This window comes from Ambystoma mexicanum, chromosome 7p (genome assembly GCF_040938575.1).
Source record: "Ambystoma mexicanum isolate Mex_15411 chromosome 7p, UKY_AmexF1_1, whole genome shotgun sequence".
NCBI classification, from domain to species: Eukaryota; Metazoa; Chordata; class Amphibia; order Caudata; family Ambystomatidae; genus Ambystoma; species Ambystoma mexicanum.
The window spans coordinates 185,681,979-185,699,449 of NC_090939.1; the positions used below are offsets into that span (position 1 = coordinate 185,681,979).

Here is a 17,471-nt window from a genome sequence, read left to right on the forward strand (position 1 = left end):
TAAGCAAATTGACAAAGGGGGTCCTGGGAGTCTCTCTGCCAGACATTAGTCCTGGTTACGAGAGACTTACCCAGAGTCTTTAGCTCACTATCTTTCACAGAGAAGAAATATCCCAAACATATCAGTCTTTGTCCTGCCCTGGGGCAGTCCAGCACCGAAATGCTAGGCAATTCTCCTCTGAACAAGAGTACCAACAGCATCCCCAGACACGTGTTTCGGTCTGGTTGGACCTCATCAGTAGGGAGGAGCTGTGCCTCTCTAATAATAGTGAGTAAGGGGTCCACGTCTGGATTCACCTAGTAACTTAGGGTGAGACCCAAAGTTACTTAAATATGCAAATTGACAAGGGGGGTCCTGGCAGTCTCTCTGCCAGACATTAGTCCTGGTTAAGAGAGACTTACCCAGAGTCTTTAGCTCACTATCTTTCACAGAGAAGAAATATCCCAAACATATCAGTCTTTGTCCTGCCCTGGGGCAGTCCAACACCGAAATGCTAGGCAATTCTCCTCTGAACAAGAGTACCAACAGCATCCCCAGACACGTGTTTCGGTCTGGTTGGACCTCATCAGTAGGGAGGAGCTGTGCCTCTCTAATAATAGTGAGTAAGGGGTCCACGTCTGGATTCACCTAGTAACTTAGGGTGAGACCCAAAGTTACTTAAATATGCAAATTGACAAGGGGGGTCCTGGAAGTCTCTCTGCCAGACATTCATCCTGGTTACTTATGAGAGACTTACCCAGAGTCTTTAGCTCACTATCTTCCACAGAGAAGAAATATCCCAAACATATCAGTCTTTGTCCTGCCCTTGGGCAGTCCAGCACCGAAATGCTAGGCAATTCTCCTCTGAACAAGAGTACCAACAGCATCCCCAGACACGTGTTTCGGTCTGGTTGGACCTCATTAGTAGGGAGGAGCTGTGCCTCTCTAAGAATAGTGAGCAAGGGGTCCACGTCTGGATTCCCCTAGTAACTTAGGGTGGGACCTAAGGTTACTTAAATATGCAAATTGACAAGGGGGGTCCTGGGAGTCTCTCTGCCAGACATTAGTCCTGGTTACGAGAGACTTACCCAGAGTCTTTAGCTCACTATCTTTCACAGAGAAAAAATATCTTGCTGATAAACTGTGCCTCTTTTGCTGCTTAATTTAAGTAGACACTCTGTAAGTTTTCCGCTGGTCTTTTAAGTGCTGCAGGCATTCTCCATTAATGTAAATTCGATTGTGAGCTCCTCTGGTGCTATGAGGGTTAAAATAGCAATTCATGGGGGTTTTCATCTGAAAGGGATTGGAGCTGATGTTCAATCCGGGCCCCAATAATTGCTCTTAGCCCATGCTTATGACTAGTGCAGAGATTGCTGCCAGGGTGTTGGGCGATCGATCAGCCTCGTGAGTGTTCAGTCCCAATTCATTGCTGGCTCCCTAGGTTTGTCCTACAAGCAGCCTGCACTTCATCATGTGACCACGAGGATCCACTGTGTTGCATATGCTAGGAACATTCTGACCTTTGTCACCAAGATGTTCTCTTGTAGCTTCACTTTAAAGTGCTTGCCTTTTGTTATCATATTTGTATTTCTTTATACAAATATGTGTATGGGCGCCTCATAATATTCGGGCTGTATAGCACTTCTCCCATTGGCTCTCCTCCTGGTTACTGCCCCATTTCCCTGCCATTGGGGGTCGTCTATTTAGCCATTCTTTTTTTTGTTGTTGATAAAACATGTTTTATTGTTTTCTACAACAATCACAACAAAGCTAAGAACAACAAAGGGAAAAAGGGACCAGCATGTCCAATCATAGGCTGATATTAGTACTTGTATCACTAATCACCAAAAGCATTTCCTATAACATTTACGTATTTGTTCAGAGTCTTACCACCCATGTCCATGGGTTCTAGGACCCCTCCTCATCCCACCTCCCTAATATTTTGGAGGCCTTGGTGGGGCAGCCTCTTGCGTTATACATTCTACGTTCTGTCATAGTACATGTGTCCATGTCCATTACCCATTGTTCCAGCGTCGGGGACTCTGGGGCTCCCCATTTTTGTGCAATATTGCACCTCATCAGTCCCGCTGCCATGGTCAAAAACAGCTTTTCCCACTTATTAAGATCACTCTCCTCTGGTATGCCCAGGAGTAGGACCCTTGGGTCGAGTGGTATGGTACGGGTTGAGTTTGTTGCAGCATGTGTTCCAGAAGGTTTGGATCCGGGGGCATGTCCATAAAATATGAAAGAAAGTCCCTTCCTCCTCTCCACACTGGGGCAGTTTGGGTTCGAGGCCCGCTTCCAACTGTGTAGGGTTGTTCTAGGGTAATACACTCTATGCAAGATTTTAAGCTGCACCAGCCGGAGTCTAGAGGAGATGGCAACCTCCCGCGGGTGCATTAGTACCCGAGTCCAGTCTTCTGGGTCTATCTCTCCTACATCCACTTCCCACTTAGCCTTCAAGCTCGTCAGTTCAGGAGTCGTGAAGGATGAGATGGCATTGTATAGGATGGAAGTGCTTCTGGTGGGGATGTATGCTGGCAGCATGTTGCGTTCTATCGGTCTGTAGTCCGGGATAGTGGCATCTGCGGGTATATGAGTTTTCAGGGCATGGGCCAATTGCATGTAGTGGTACTGTTCCGTACCCGGGAGCTGGAATTTTAGTTGCATATCTTCAAACGAGGTTAGCTTCCCCTCTTCCAGGATGTCTTACTCTCAAAATCCCAGCCCCCACCCATCGAGGCCATTGCTCGAGTTTCCCGATTTCTGTTAAGTTGCTGTTTTGCTATAGGGGTTGTGCAGCGGTTATTTTGTTTTTCTATCCTACAGACACATGTGCTTGTCTCCAAACACTAACAATGTGCGCCACGGTTGTAGGCGGGGGGTCTCGTAGGAGTTTGGTATAACAAATGAAGTGGGTCCGAGTCGTGCATGGCAGCAGTTTCTGCCCTTATGTGGGGTAGTTCCCGGTCCCCATGAAGCAGGTCGTTGACCACTGCAAGTTGTGAGGCCCAATACCTTCCAGATCGATCTTTGGTGTGTGGTCAATGCTATACATGGTTGGCCTCCACCCCATCCATATGAGTTCCCTGAGGAGGGTCTCCACCCGGTCAAATTCGGAGTCTGGGATCTTGAGTGGGGCGTTCCGTAAGACGTATAGAAATCTTGGGACGGTCATCAATTTAAAGAGTGCGGCTCTACCCAAGAGTGTCAGGGGGCGAAGTTTCCAGTGATGGACGTCGCTGACAAAGCGGTCAATGATCAGCTGAAAATTATTTATTGGATAGTTAGTAAGATCCCCGGATATCCAAATTCCTAGGTATCGAAAGCCACTCTGCTCCATTCGGTATGGGCAGTCCTGGGGGTTAGCCAGCACTCCACCCTTCACCGGAAAGAGTACGGATTTCCCCCAATTAATTCCCAGTCCGCTAAACTCACCAAAGCGGATGAGCATCTGTGTTACCATAGGGCAAGTCCGGGCTGGGTCCCCCAGATATATCAGGAGATCGTCTGCATATAGAGAGATCCTATCCTCATGCCCCTCAGTCCATCTAAATCCTGTCCAGGCTGTGCTCTGGCGGAGCCACAGGGCGAGAGGCTCAATCGCGAGGGCGAAGAGGAGGGGGGAGAGAGGGCATCCCTGCTGCATACCCCTGCCGAGAGGAAAGGACCGGGAGGGCCACTCATTTACCTTGACCTCTGCCTGGGTATTTGTGTAGAGTAATTGTGCCCATTTTAGGAAGCTGTCCCCAAACCCCATGCACCTCATACTTTCCTAGAGGCTGTCCCATCGGACCAAATCGAAGGCCTTTTCAAAATCAATTGCCAGTAGGGCAAGTGGTGTATCTATAATGGGAGCGCGTTCTAATGCCAGGTGGAGCCGCCGCAAATTCATACGGGTTGACTTGTGTGGCATAAAGCCGCATTGGTCCGGGTGGATCAGGGTGTGAGCAACCGATTGTAGTCGGTTCGCTAGGAGTTTGGCAAGGATTTTGGCTTCACTGTTAATTAGCGAGATGTCCCTATAGGAGGCGCACCTCTCCGGGGGTTTGTCTGTTTTGGGAATAACTACGGTGGTGGCCTTGCACAGGTCTGGTGGAAGGGTGCCCTGTTCCCGGGCGTAGAGCAGCATTTTATGAAGGGGCGTGCGCAATTTTGTTCCTGCCTAGTTTTTGCAAGGTGTTGGCCGGGAACCCGTTAGGGCCTGGTGTCTTCCCTACCTGGAGTGGTGTTAGGGCTTCAGCTATTTCTATTTCAGAGAGATCAGAGTCTAATTGCTCTCTCTGTTGTGCTGACAGAGATGGGAGCATTATATCGTCTAGCAGGGTTAGGTCTAATGAAGAAATTTGGGCTTGATATAGTTTGGCGTAGAATTGGGCAAAGGCTTCTGCTATTTCGGCGTCCGACTGGCACCTCTCAGTTCGTGGGGTGACAATTTCCCGGACATGGCGTTGTCCCTCATCCCTCTTTTCCAGCCAGACTAGCATTTTGCCAGCCTTGTCCCCAAATGCGAATATCCTCGCTCTGGAGTCTCAATGGGCTTGTTTGGCGTTCTCTAGCACCATGTTTCGGAGGCGCTCCGTGGCTCGTTTAAGAAACCCTTGAGTCTCAGGGGTCGGGTCAAGAGCGTGTTTATTTTCCCACTAGGTCATCTCTTTTTCGGCTTCAATTATCTTTTGGAATCTTTCTTTCCTTTTGTTCGCTGTCCAGGAGATTATCTCTCCCCGCAGCACCGTTTTATAGGCCTCCCATATTATTACTGGGTTATACAATGCGGCTTCATTGATCTCAAAGTATTCATTGGAGACATCGGTAAGGCGATCAACCAGTTTGGGGAACCCAAGATGGTAATTGTTCAGTCTCCACGTTCTAGGGGGGATAGTGCCGTACATCTGCAGTTCCACCGTCAGAGGCGAGTGGTCCGAGACACCACAGGGAAGCAAGTCCGCTGACGTCACCCTATGTAGGTCTGTGTTTGGGAGAAAAAGGTAGTCCAGCCTGGACAGGGAGCCGTGGGCTCCTGAGTGAAATGAGTAACCCCTAGTACCCGGATGTAGTTTCCACCACACATCTCGGAGGCCTAAGGCAGATACAAAATTGGCCAGTTGCGTAGAGGTGTCTGGGTTGCGCTGTCTGAGATGGGTGCAGTCCATGGTATTGCACATGATGTCGTTAAAGTCTCCCTCCAGAATCCACCTATCAGGTTGGTGCCTTCCCATAAGTGTGGTCAGTTCATCTAGCAGTTCTTGCCCCAGACCGGGTGGGGAATACACCAACACTAGAGCCAGTTTCTCACCGCAGAGCGTTTCCCACGATTAGTACATATCGACCCCGAGGGTCCTGTTCTACGACCTGTAGGGCAAATTGGACACGTTTATGTATGAGGATAAAAGTTCCCATGGATCCCATTGTGTATCCCGCATGGTGTGCGGTCCAGTAGTTGGTTCTCCGGAAGAGAACTCAGAGCCTCAATGCCTTCCTGGCTGCAAGTGCGCTCTACAAATGCAAATAAATAAATAAAATAGGGTACAATATGTCCCCACTAGATGTGTCTCGGTTAGTTTGGCCATGTCCGGAGAGTGTCTGTTCAGCAGCTGCATGATCAGGTGTCTTTTGATCCCAGAGCCCATCCCGTTCACGTTCCAGGTGAGCAGTTTGAGAGACTTGGGGCGATCAGCCGATAATAAGTGGGATTGTGTTGGTGCCATTTAGAGCACATTTTAAGGGGTCCACAGGATGTTTTGGTCGGGGAGGAGAGCAGCCTCTTTGGTGTGTGTTGCAGGGGTAGGGTCGCCCTGTGCGGTAATGTGAAGTAACGTATGCAAAGGGTTGTGATTGGATTGTGGTGTGATCCTGCTATAGCCCCAAACTAACAAAAAAACATATAAACATTCCCTTCCCTCCCCCTCCCTATACTCCACCACAACCTGAAGTACCTGTCGCCCAAACATTGCTGATCCTCAAACACTTAGGGAATCAGCTTTACTCTTTGACTATTCGAAACAAACAAAGAAGAATAACTCGAGCTATCCCAAATCCTCACGGGGTTTGGGGTCTTGGGTGATTGCTCTGGGGGCCGCTGCTTACATAATATTGCTTGACGGGCTTTTAGGTGTTCAAAGGATTGCCTGGCTTTTTGCACTTCTCGGGTGTAGTCAGGGAAGAAGGCGATTTTGGAGCCGTTATATTTAATCGAGCCTTTCGCTTGGGCCATCTGCAGTATCGCGTCCCTGTCCCGGAAATTTAACAGTTTTGCAATGACAGTCCTTGGAGGGGCACCTGGCGTTGGGCGTCCTGTTGGTACTCGGTGGGCTCTTTCTATTGAGAAAAAGTTAGAGAAGGATTTTGGTGCCACAAGGACAGCCAGCCACTGCTCCAGGAAGAGCTCCACACTGGGGCCTTCTGTGTTTTCTGGCACGCCCAGGATGCAAATGTTGTTGCGGCGTGATCTCCCCTCACCCTCCTCCACTCGTGCCTCCAAGGGCTTTAGGCGTATCATTGCCTGTGATAGCTGCTGGCGGACGCCGCCAAGATCGTCCTCCATACTCAAAACCCTCTGTTCCACTTCCCCCATGCGAGAGGACAGCTTTTGGAGGTCGTGTCGGAGGAAAGAAACCTCTGCCGAGATGCCATCCATTTTTTTCTCCATTGAGGAGCGAGAGGTTGCAATGGCGGCCATCCGATCTTTTAATGTAAGGTCCTCAGCTGCAGGAGAGGAGGCCGCTGGTAGTTCTGCATCCATCGTAGCAGTGGAAGTGCTAGTTACAAACTGGTACATGGTGCTTTCCGTGGTCCGCCTTTTCGTTTTATCTTTACCCATATTGTAAGTTAGCGGTGCACCAGGGGTGAGAGTCGCGCCACGGTGTGAGTTGTGTTATGAGCTTCCTGCTCACTCTTTGTGTGTGACTGGTAGTCTGCTGGGTGTTAGGCGTCCCGGTTCCAATTTACACCACACCGTTTGGGCACTGGGCAGCAGAGTCCTGTATTTTCCTCCCGTCTGGTACGGGGCACCTGGTTATGATTGCGCTGTGCGTGTGACAGCACCCGCAGTAGATTGTGCTTATTGTCTCAACAGGTGTGTGGTGTATACCATGGCAGGTCACTTCCTTTCTTACAAGTGAAGCATCAGGTGTCCTCTGGGCCACAGCAGGTTTGTACGCCCTCAGAGTATGAGAGCAGGATTGTGCCGCTCTTCAGTGCACATTCATTTATAGTGGGGAACTGCCTCAGAGGTGCAGTGTCATGCTAGCGCCAGGGACCGTGATAGACCCTCACCCCCCGTGGCCCCGATGCTGGTGGTGTGATCCTCGGGTCAGGGGGGGCTCTGCCGGGGGCATCAGCAATCTGGGCACTTTCACAGTGCCCCGGCGTCCCGCCTCCTCTATTCCGCGCTCCCACTCCGACAGTTATGGGGGGGGGAAGTCCAGCCGTCACAAAGGCAGGAGACAGTTCACTGCGGTGCTCCCATCTCTCTCCGGCCCTCAGTGCATCAGGGGGAAGAGAGGGAGGAGGGAGACTGCCCGGGCCTCCAGATCCAGCACAGGGAGGAGGGGGAAGGCATCCCTCAGGACTGCAGGGCAGCAGGACTCGCCCGGCGCCACAGCTTTTGTCCTACCTTTCGTTGCCCGTTCCTGCCGTGTGATCCGCGGCTGTATACCGCCGTTGCAATGCATGTCCAGCTGGTTGCGCAAGGCCCCGCCAGGCTAGTACGAATCCGCTTCTGCACGGAGGCGGGTGCCCGGGGGTCCCTCCTCTGCTGTGCCCGGTGTTCTGGCAATCCGAATCCTCAGCAAGTGCTGCCTGCGGTGACCATTTTGGCGGGCTCTCTCTCGCACCCAGAGGGCGTCGGGGTCTTTCACGGACAACTGCGGAATGGGCGCAGTCCAGAGGCTGTAATTTCACCCAGGCGTGCCGCACCGCTGTAGTTCGCCTCTGGTGTCTTCTCAGGCGGGTTCGCTCCATCTGAGAGGATATTTGGTCAGGATATCGCGGGCGGCTAGAGGGAGCTCTCGGGGACTCACATCCTTGCTGCTCTCGTGCTGGCCATGCCCCCCTATTTAGCCATTCTTGGTTTTGATAATGCAACTCGTTTTATAGATCTGTGTAAGTGGGATTTTTTTATTTAAGCCAGCCTTGTCAATATTTTTCAGCGAGCTAGATCTGCAGCACCAACAGACAGAGGCATAGACCAGGTAGTGCCTGAGTGGGCAAGGCCCACCCAAAATCCTTAGAAGCCCACTCAGCACTGCTGTGTGGCCATTAGCAGATGTTAATGTTACTGAGGTGGGCCCAACTACATTAGCTTCAGGCCCCATTTGTTAGACCATTCTGACTACACCTCTGCCAACAGATCTATCTTATGACTCTTGGAAATAGTGCTGACAATGTACCCCAAAGCGCCCCCTTGGCTTTCTCTTACCTCACTTTCCGATCAGGCATCATAGCCGCCCTTCTATTTTGGAGCCTTTAAATGGTCCAATCAACGTGGCAGATAAGAAAAATGTTAGGAAACCAGCCTTGAAACCCAGCTGTAGACGTAGGGGTGGGAATGCTGATAGGATAGCATGCAACACCTGGTTGACCTCCATTTTGCCTATTTTATGGTATGAAGCTTGTATAGGCTGCCACGGCATTCACCACCATAGTGGTCTTATGGCGTCAGTACCTTGTCAGAGAAAATAGTGGTTTGTTCCCCTGCTGGGGAATATTTCCCACCAATCAGCATCCCTAAACCTCAGATTGGAGACAATGGGTTATCAAGTCCAGCAGCAGATCAAGCAGTATAAGGAGAGGCGCAGATCACACTTCCTCACTTTAAGGCGCTGTGTACTTGAACAATGATCACCACCCCAGATTGTTTTTTTTAATGATTTGTTCACGTGGCTTCTTTAGTTTTGTGCACGCACAAACCTTTTTGTTGAAAATGTATGAAAACAAATGTATTTGGATAAACTCATCTCATAGAGATCAGTTCTTGGTGCCACGCAGCCTTCCATCTCAAAATGCAAGTTTTCAGAACATGATGTTGTGAAATGAGCGGGAAGAAGTGCCGACTAGCTTTAATAATAATAATAATAATGTATTTCTTATATAGCGCTACACACCCATAGGTCTCAAGACATTATTTTGCCTGGACAAGTAAGAGCCGGTTCTGGAGGATGGGAGCCTTCTGGACTTTGAATTTGGGCATGAAATGGACAGGTCATGTTTTATTAAAATATTCACATCGCTTGAATGATGGGATCTTCAACTGTACAACAAACCATGTTACACAACAAACCATGTTACACATGGCTCTTATGCCGTAAACAAGCAATCCGATTACTAGGCTGGTGGACCTGAAAATGCTGTTGCTACATTTTAAAATGTGCTTCCTATATCTATTACATCAGAAACCAGCATTGCCAAAGCAAACAGTTTTGGATTTTCTAAAGCAAAGTCCTTTTACCGCAGAGAACTGGGGAAGGAGCCTGAATGGCCTAAAAGGCACCATCATGAGAGTGAAGTATCTGTTTCATGCCTTGCTATGCCATGTTATGCCATGCTATGATCTGCTCTATGTGGTTTCTGGTTTTTCTGACTGCTCCTGGCAGTGATGCGTTCAAGCTCTGCCTTCCAACACACGATGTGACTACCAATTAAGCCACCCACACAAGCCAATTGAACACCTTTCCCAACAGACATGTAACATCCGGACACTACACCTAACTTGCATACCACACACCAGGGGCCAATGCTTCGTACCACCACAGGAGCACAAGACTCCCCTTTGGACACAAATGCCTCTATGCTCTTGATGCAGAACACCAAGAAACTGGCCTGCACGCAGAGCTGAAGGTACTTCCGGTCAGCACATATGAACAAAGCTGTCCTGCATTCTTCTCCCCACTAACTTTCCTCAGCACCCCCCTTTCACATTTGCCATAGCACGGTATAAATCCCAAAATCGTTACATAACAGAGGTTACCCTACACTTCTCTGGAACCGCCGGCTTAGTGGTCCCACCTGCCTATGTCCTGGTGCCCTTCAGTATGCACTATCGGTTACATTCCACTTACCTATACCAGTATCCTCGGCCCACTCTGTTTGGCGCTGTACATCATCCAAGAGCCAAAACTAATGGCCGTGCTAACTCGCCACATATGAACCAAAAGTATGAAGCTTGGGGACACCAGCACACTTGTTCTCCCTTCACAATGCCATTAATCTTTCTACACACTACAACAATCATTTTGCCGCAATGGGTGGCGCAAGTGCCACCTATAAGCCACAACTAAACATCTGCAATAACTGGACAGTACTGTTCAGGTATATTCTCTTGGGGGGAGGAGGGAAAATGAATCCAATAGAATGGTCTGTGATTGCATATCACGGTGTGTGAATCTAGTAAATAATGGGGCACCTGTATCATTATTGCCAGGGCTTTAAGTGGGGTAAGAAATCGAGGGGGGGCTGGTTTGGGGGCGTGGCTTGAGGGAGGGGCGTGGCCTAAAAAGTACGCAAATCGTAGGGTATACACACAAATATATATACATGTTATATATTTGTGTGCGTACCTTACTATGGTTTGTGTACTATGCAAGCCATCTTTTCTAAACATAGAAATATGTAACATATTTCTACGTTTATAAAAGATGGCTTGCAAAGTACACAAACCATAGTAAGGTACGCACACAAATATATAACGTTTATATATATTTGTGTGCATACCCTACGGTTTGCCTAGTTTTCAGGCCATCTTTTCTAACATTTCAGGTTTATAAAAGATGGCTTTGAAAGTACACATTTCAAGCCATCTTTTATAAAGCTTTGACTACGGACAAAGCTTTATAAAAGATGGTTTGAAATGTGTACTTTCAAAGCCATCTTTTATAAACCTCGAAATATGTCGAGGAATCCCCAGGTTCGCCGAGGGTTAAAGACGCCTCGGCGACCTGGAGAAACAAAGGGACAGTAACTGCCTCTGGTAACCTCTCGCGCGAGGGGTCACCAGATGCAGTTACTATGACTGACGGAAGTGGCAGCCAGTCACAGCGTCGCTGTGGCTGGCTGCCACTTCTGTCAGCTTGCCTGACTTCATTGCAGGAGCATCATCCCGTCGCGGCTGCGGCCGCGACGGGATAATGCATCCCGCCAATGTGGCGGTAGGACGGGGCCCCGGCAGGGCCCCGCTCAGTCCCACTTTTTGGAGACTGCCGGCAGGCCCCGGCCCACTTTAAGCACTGATTATTGTAAAGCAAGTCTCCAGACGGCAACCCCAAAATATATACTTGATGCGCTAGAGAATGAACCCAAGAGAGTGTCTCTCTCTGCACTTACCCAGTCCCTACGGACTGGGTGCACTTCGACCTCCCCCTCCTTTGACTGTCTTGCACTTGCACAATCCGAATGCACCTCTGCCTGAAGATCATCTGTCTGTTCTGCCTCGTCTTCACCCCTTAATGTGCACCTGGTAAAATCGTCAGGCCTATTTGTTGTATATCTATTGTTAAATGCATTCTATGCACTTACTCTGCCTGTGCAGACCATTATCGTCTCAGAATTTCAAGGGCTCTGAGCGCCTGTTGTTTTTCCCCTTGGTCCCACCCTCCTTGAGCGCCTCGAAACACCTGCCTGTGTATAGGCGCTATATAAATAAACATCACCATTACCAGTATTTCGAGGCCAGGGTTCTGCTCGTGCCATTCACGTGTGATTTTGATTTCTGTTCAGCGGTTTATCCAGCACATCCCAGTGGAAGGTCTATGCCGGCTACTTGTATCTGTACGAGATGTCCAGTGGATATTTGGTGGAAAAAATCATTTCTCGGCCCGACTATGAAACCAAAACCAAAAACAATGACCTTGCTCTGATGAAGCTTGCATCGCCTATCACCTTTTCAGGTAAGCACAGTACGCCTGCGTTTTCTTTTTTTTGCCCAATCGCATGAGCAAATGTCTGCATGTGTTTTGTATGTGGTGTGTGGAGACAAATAAGTGCCAAAGGCCTTCATTATAAATGTTTCCTGGGCTTAACCTATGTTGAAAATATTGGTATTGTATGTGGTAATCCTGGATATTTGTTACGTATGGTAAGAGGGTAACAGATACAGATTTTCTAAATGTTTATCCTTATTTTTTGCATTTTTTTAACCTATTCCCACACTCATTTTGAGGATGGAAATGGACTGTCTGCCTCATCACGAGATGGGTGGTATTCCACCTGGGATACTGCCCAACTGTATTTGTGTTACCGCACAACCCTCAGGCGGTATTACCCCGGATCACGGGTTGGATAGTAACTGTAATTCCCCATTGGGTCCATCAGACCCAATGAGCTATTTTTGGTACAATTACCGCCAGCGCTATTACTGCGCCATAATTGTGCCAAAAATTGGCGTTTTTGCAGCGCATTTACCCCCGGCTTAAAGCTGGAGGTAAATGCTGCCAGCCCGAGATTGGGCAGACCCAAAATTTACCTAATGTGGTGGTAATAGCGTAACCGCCGCATGTAAGGGCTACCGTCCAACTTGTGTGTAGTAGGCATTCGTGGTGCTACTGAAAACTTGTTTCAATGCACGAAAGGCTCACTGTTTACCCCTGTGTTCATTAAATGGAGTAAGGGGGCAAGAAGAGGGGTATTACAGATGCCCGCTTTTTTCTGCTCTTATTATGACCACCCAAAACACTTTTTTCGCATTCAATACACACACTTGTGCTACCCCTCAGTAGAGGAAAACAAGTTTTTAAACGTTGAGGGACATTTGTAAAAAGCTTTTCTCACACCCTTTGGGTGAAGGTAAAACATGGAGTTCTATGGCGGCACTCGGTGCATGTAGTCTTTCAAAGAAAAACTGAATGCACCAATCCCTCCAGACCCAAAATCAGACAGGAAGCAAACACCGGGGGAATTTCCAAATACTGCTTCTTTTTACCATATAGTCATAATCGAAAAGAGGGCCGTAGAAGCAGATAAATGCAAGGAAAATCGGTTATATGCGATTATACCGACCACAATTACAGAGTGGTATTTTTCACTGTGGGCAAAACACTGATTTTTTTATTTGGGGCGGGTTCCCTCCAAAAGCACCCTGATTTTCTACCCTTATAATGCCACCCCGACCAGGGTCGGATTGGCCCCTCGTCCCTGGGGAGTGGGGGCCAGTTTCTAGCCATGCCTGGGCCGCCGGTTTGGAAGAATTTTTTTTTTTTTAAACATTTTTTTTCCATTTTTTTATTTTATTTCAAAAAGCCTTCTTAGGTCGATAAATGAGTACCAACACAGGTTGGGTCATATTGTATGCATATTTGTTCTATAAAAAAGAGCTTAAGCGTAAGTGCTACACAATAACATCTTATCATTTGGCTTTGGACGTCTGCTTGGATTCACAGTAATTTAGTGTACTTAGGAACAATGCTATTTGATGACACTTCCTGTTTTGTCAAGTGGTGAAAGGTCATGTTTCATCGCTTCCCGGGATGTCACTTTGGGGTGGGGTCAAATGGCATCTCGCCCGGTGATGCCATCAGAGGTCAAGGGTCGTGAGGCGAGGGGCGGGCCACTTTTTTGAGGTGAGTGGTGGGCCACTTTTCTTTGGGTGACCGGGCCTATTTCTTGTCCCAGTCCGATCCTGACCCCGACCGATTTGAACCCACTTCCCTTCATATATTTATTTAATGTTTTCTGTGTTTTTCAGTGTTAATGTCCGCTCTGTTATGTACCACTCTGTAATGTGTGCAGTAAAATGACTGGATACCGGAAAATCCTGCACACCTATTGGCCGCTGCATTCAAAATACCGCCAATCTCGCTTTGAAAAATGTGCACAATTAAAAGGCTCAATTGCCTTCACAGCTAATTGATGCTCACTTTCTGCCCAAACTGAAGCTCATGGAGGGAGGAGTAGCCAGCAAAACCTCAACACTAATGAGCAATTGTCAAACGATCCCACTGAATGTTCTTTAGTACATTTTATCTTTATAATGCACAAAGAAGTGTGTCTTGTACAGTGCATTTTTTTAAGTTCACAAAGTCCTGTCCGAGTGCTTGAGGAGGGTAAATACCGCAGAGTCAAATGCAAGCAAGCACTGAAGCACACTAACATAGCTCTCACCCGAATCATGCTGCATTAGAATTCTCCTAATCCTGGAAAGCAGCCACTGATGCTAGGCCTCAATCTAAGCCTTCTCCAGGGCTCTGCACGGTTCCCAGCCATGCATGTACTTACTTGCTGTGAAAGTGTGGGATTAACGGAACACGAGAGGCATTGGACTGGAAGTTAAACAACGTCATCCAACATCGGGGTTGGATGGAGAACACCTACCGGGCTCATGGTATCAATTAGACTCAAAAAGAGAGAGTTTCAACTAACCATTTCAGGATGAAGGTAGAATAAACCAAGGTGCAAGGGGTGATCCTAAACGTGCATATGGTCCAAGTCCAAATTCCCTACTTTGCTACTCACATTTCCCAGGTCAAAGCATTCAGCACACCTCTTGCCTGAGTCACAGTCCATGAATATTGCACCCGGCACGCTCCATAGATCTATTGACTTCTCCCCTTGGTTCCAGTCTTGGCCCAACTGGGTTATTGGATAGCCTTCCAGGCTTCTTGGTGTAGCAAACTCCTACCTCCCAGAAACTATTATTCCCCCTTGCCTTAGGGAATACAGTACCAGCTGGAACTTTGAAGCCACCCTTCCATAGTAATCCCTTTGCTGTATTCCTTCCACTTTGATAGAGCTGTTGACCAACTATATTCTTCTCTCCTGCAATCCAGAATTTGTCGTTGAGGTATTCTTGTCTTCTTCTGGTCCTCAAGACCCCTTCAGACTAGCTGTTCTGTCCCTGTGTTCTTGTCTCCGGCAGTGGCTGGACTTGGGTCTCAGGCAGACTCTTGACAAGTTATGCTCCTTGCACTCTGACTTGAGCCAGTGATTGAATTATAGTTCCAGTAAACCGTGGCTTCACCTACTCTCCTTTGGCTCTCTGGGTGCTCTTTTGCCCTGGTTCACTGTCCAACTTTGTCACAATCTCCTCTGTTGTATAGGACTTTGGACTGCTTACATGAGTTCTGTGGAGGATTGGTTCGGCTATATCCATGTTGCCCAGCTTTGTACAGTATTCCTTTTCCCCACCTTACCTCTAGTGGTTCCCTTTCTCCCATTACACATTTTAGGTTTTGTGAGTTTTGTCCCACCTGGTTTCCCTTAACTTTTTAATTGTCAACATGCAGTGTGGTGAAGCTGCCAGGTCTCACTAGCTTATCACTTTTGCTGCCCGAGATGGCGAAGGACACAACTAGTAACGATTACGTGTTTATTCACAATAGTACTCAAAAAGTATGACATGGTTGTCAAAAGTACACTGCCGGCTAATGTTCCCCAAGTGTCCGTCTCTAACAGGAGAACATAAACGGGGGATCCAAATCAAGAACTCAAGTGGAATAAGACAATGTCCAAAAAAGCCACTGCCTATTTTGGTGGGGTCCAAACATTCAGGCTGGAGTCATCGTTGGCCCGTGTGCTTTGAAGACGTCATCTCCAGCGATTGTTGGGGCCCACATGTCCTCAGGAGACTGATAGCCCCCACAGAGGACAGTTGTCTGGTTCCCCCTCCTGCCCTATGAGTGTTTTGTGCTCAGGTATTCTCCAATAGTGACTGGTGCTCAGGTAGATAGAACCCACGTAGTAAGGTGCTTTTGAATAGGATTCCCTCTGGGTACTACTATAGGGTTTGAAGAGGCATGATGATGGCCTACTCACTGCCACCCTAGTCTTAGCCCAAACCTAGTTTCTCCGACCTCACTCTTTCTATGGACCCGAGGATATAGCAACAATTGTTGGGGCAGGGCATCCTTGGCTTGGCTCACCACATTCGATATCAGTCGCTGCCTGCTCCTTGCCAGTTTCTCTGCCTAGGTTCCCCAAATTCTCCTATTCTTGGCTGTGCTCCAACCTGCATTCTTCCTTAGTGGGGTTTTCTGGAAGTAGCCCCCTCCGTCTCACCAGCCTTCGTCCTGGTTACAAACTCCACAGCTCGTACTGTCCTAACTCCACTTCCTCCTTCTCTTCCTGCTTCTCCTCTCCTCCAGCCTCTCCCTCTTAGCCCCCACCTCCTCCTCTACCCACTCCAGATCTTCTGTGTCACTAGCACCAGCTCAGCAGAATGCACTCCACTCCCCCGCACACCCAGAGGAGCTCTGCCTCCTTTTATATTGCAATCCGGTGATTGGGGCAGTAAGGGCACAGATTTGCGGGTGGCTCTCCTTTTTCAGGGTTTGCTTTGTCCTGATTGGGCATTCCCCCCAATGAATCCAACTTCATGCACATAACTATTCACACTCCTGTTGGCTTTGCCTATAAGGCCAGTAATGCACAGTAAGAAGACATGTAGTCATGCCACTGTAAGGCCATGCTAGCCGGTCAAGTGGCACAGCGAGTAAAGCGCTCGCTTTGACATTCGTGCAGAGCCTGCTAACGCAGGTTCGAATCCCGGCGGGGCCAAACTCAGCCTTTCATCCTTCCGAGGTCGATAAATGAGCATCACACACCGTGGGTAATAATAAGCAGCGCTCAGATACCTGAGGGTTCGTAGCGCTATATAAATGCCAAATTATTATTTATTATTATGCTAACGCTGCTAAGATTCGCTGCCAGCACCGGCCCATGCCTTGTTCTTTCCTCTCGAGTCCCCTGCCACAATGCTTGGACCTGCACACAAAGAGGCGTGCACATACACACTGCAATCATTCACCTGCACACACATTTACATGGCCCATGCCTTGTTCTTCCTCTCGAGTCCCCTGCCACAATGCTTGGACCTGCACACAAAGAGGCGTGCACATACACACTGCAATCATTCACCTGCACACACATTTACATGGCCCATGCCTTGTTCTTCCTCTCGAGTCCCCTGCCACAATGCTTGGACCTGCACACAAAGAGGCGTGCACATACACACTGCAATCATTCACCTGCACACACATTTACATGCTCACACTCGCAGACTGCACTCATTCACACATGCATGCAACCCTTTGCATGGATGAGGAAATTACACACACACCCACCACAGTTGTCTACACGTAACTGTAACGCGATATTAGACGTTACACAGCAGGTATAATGAACCCCAAGACCAGGCTGAAAATGTAGATAATTTATGTCTGTAAACTTGTAGCAGTTTGGAAGCAGGATTAGAAACAGATATAAATGTGCTGGAAGCAGAGCTGCAGAACTACACTCCTAGTGTACTGGCCTCTGACAAGTCTTTGAGTGGGGCTACTGAAAGCATTAGGAGACCTGGAAAAACAGTAAGATGTGGGAGTGCAGAGGAGAGGTGTGTCATCTGCTCCAACCCACACTTCACTTCACCTACACCCTCATCTTTCAGAGCTCTCCACCTGATGCTAAAATCTTTAGTTAAGTTATATTAGAAAATAGCAGATGAAGTATAAAAACATTCCAACATTTTGGATATAATAAAAAAAAGTGTGTGGTTAGTAACCAGAACA

The 17,471-nt window shown here is 48.3% G+C and overlaps 1 protein-coding gene across 4 annotated transcripts in view; it reads left to right on the forward strand.

Annotated features, from left to right (window-relative positions):
* TMPRSS2 (transmembrane serine protease 2) overlaps positions 1–17,471 on the forward strand; it is a 499,201-nt gene that overhangs the window by 367,311 nt on the left and 114,419 nt on the right. For all 4 annotated transcript variants that reach the window (XM_069636039.1, XM_069636041.1, XM_069636038.1 and 1 more), the window contains one exon: positions 11,692–11,861. In XM_069636039.1, the coding sequence (XP_069492140.1) occupies positions 11,692–11,861 (170 nt within the window). The remainder of the gene's footprint in view (positions 1–11,691; positions 11,862–17,471) is intronic.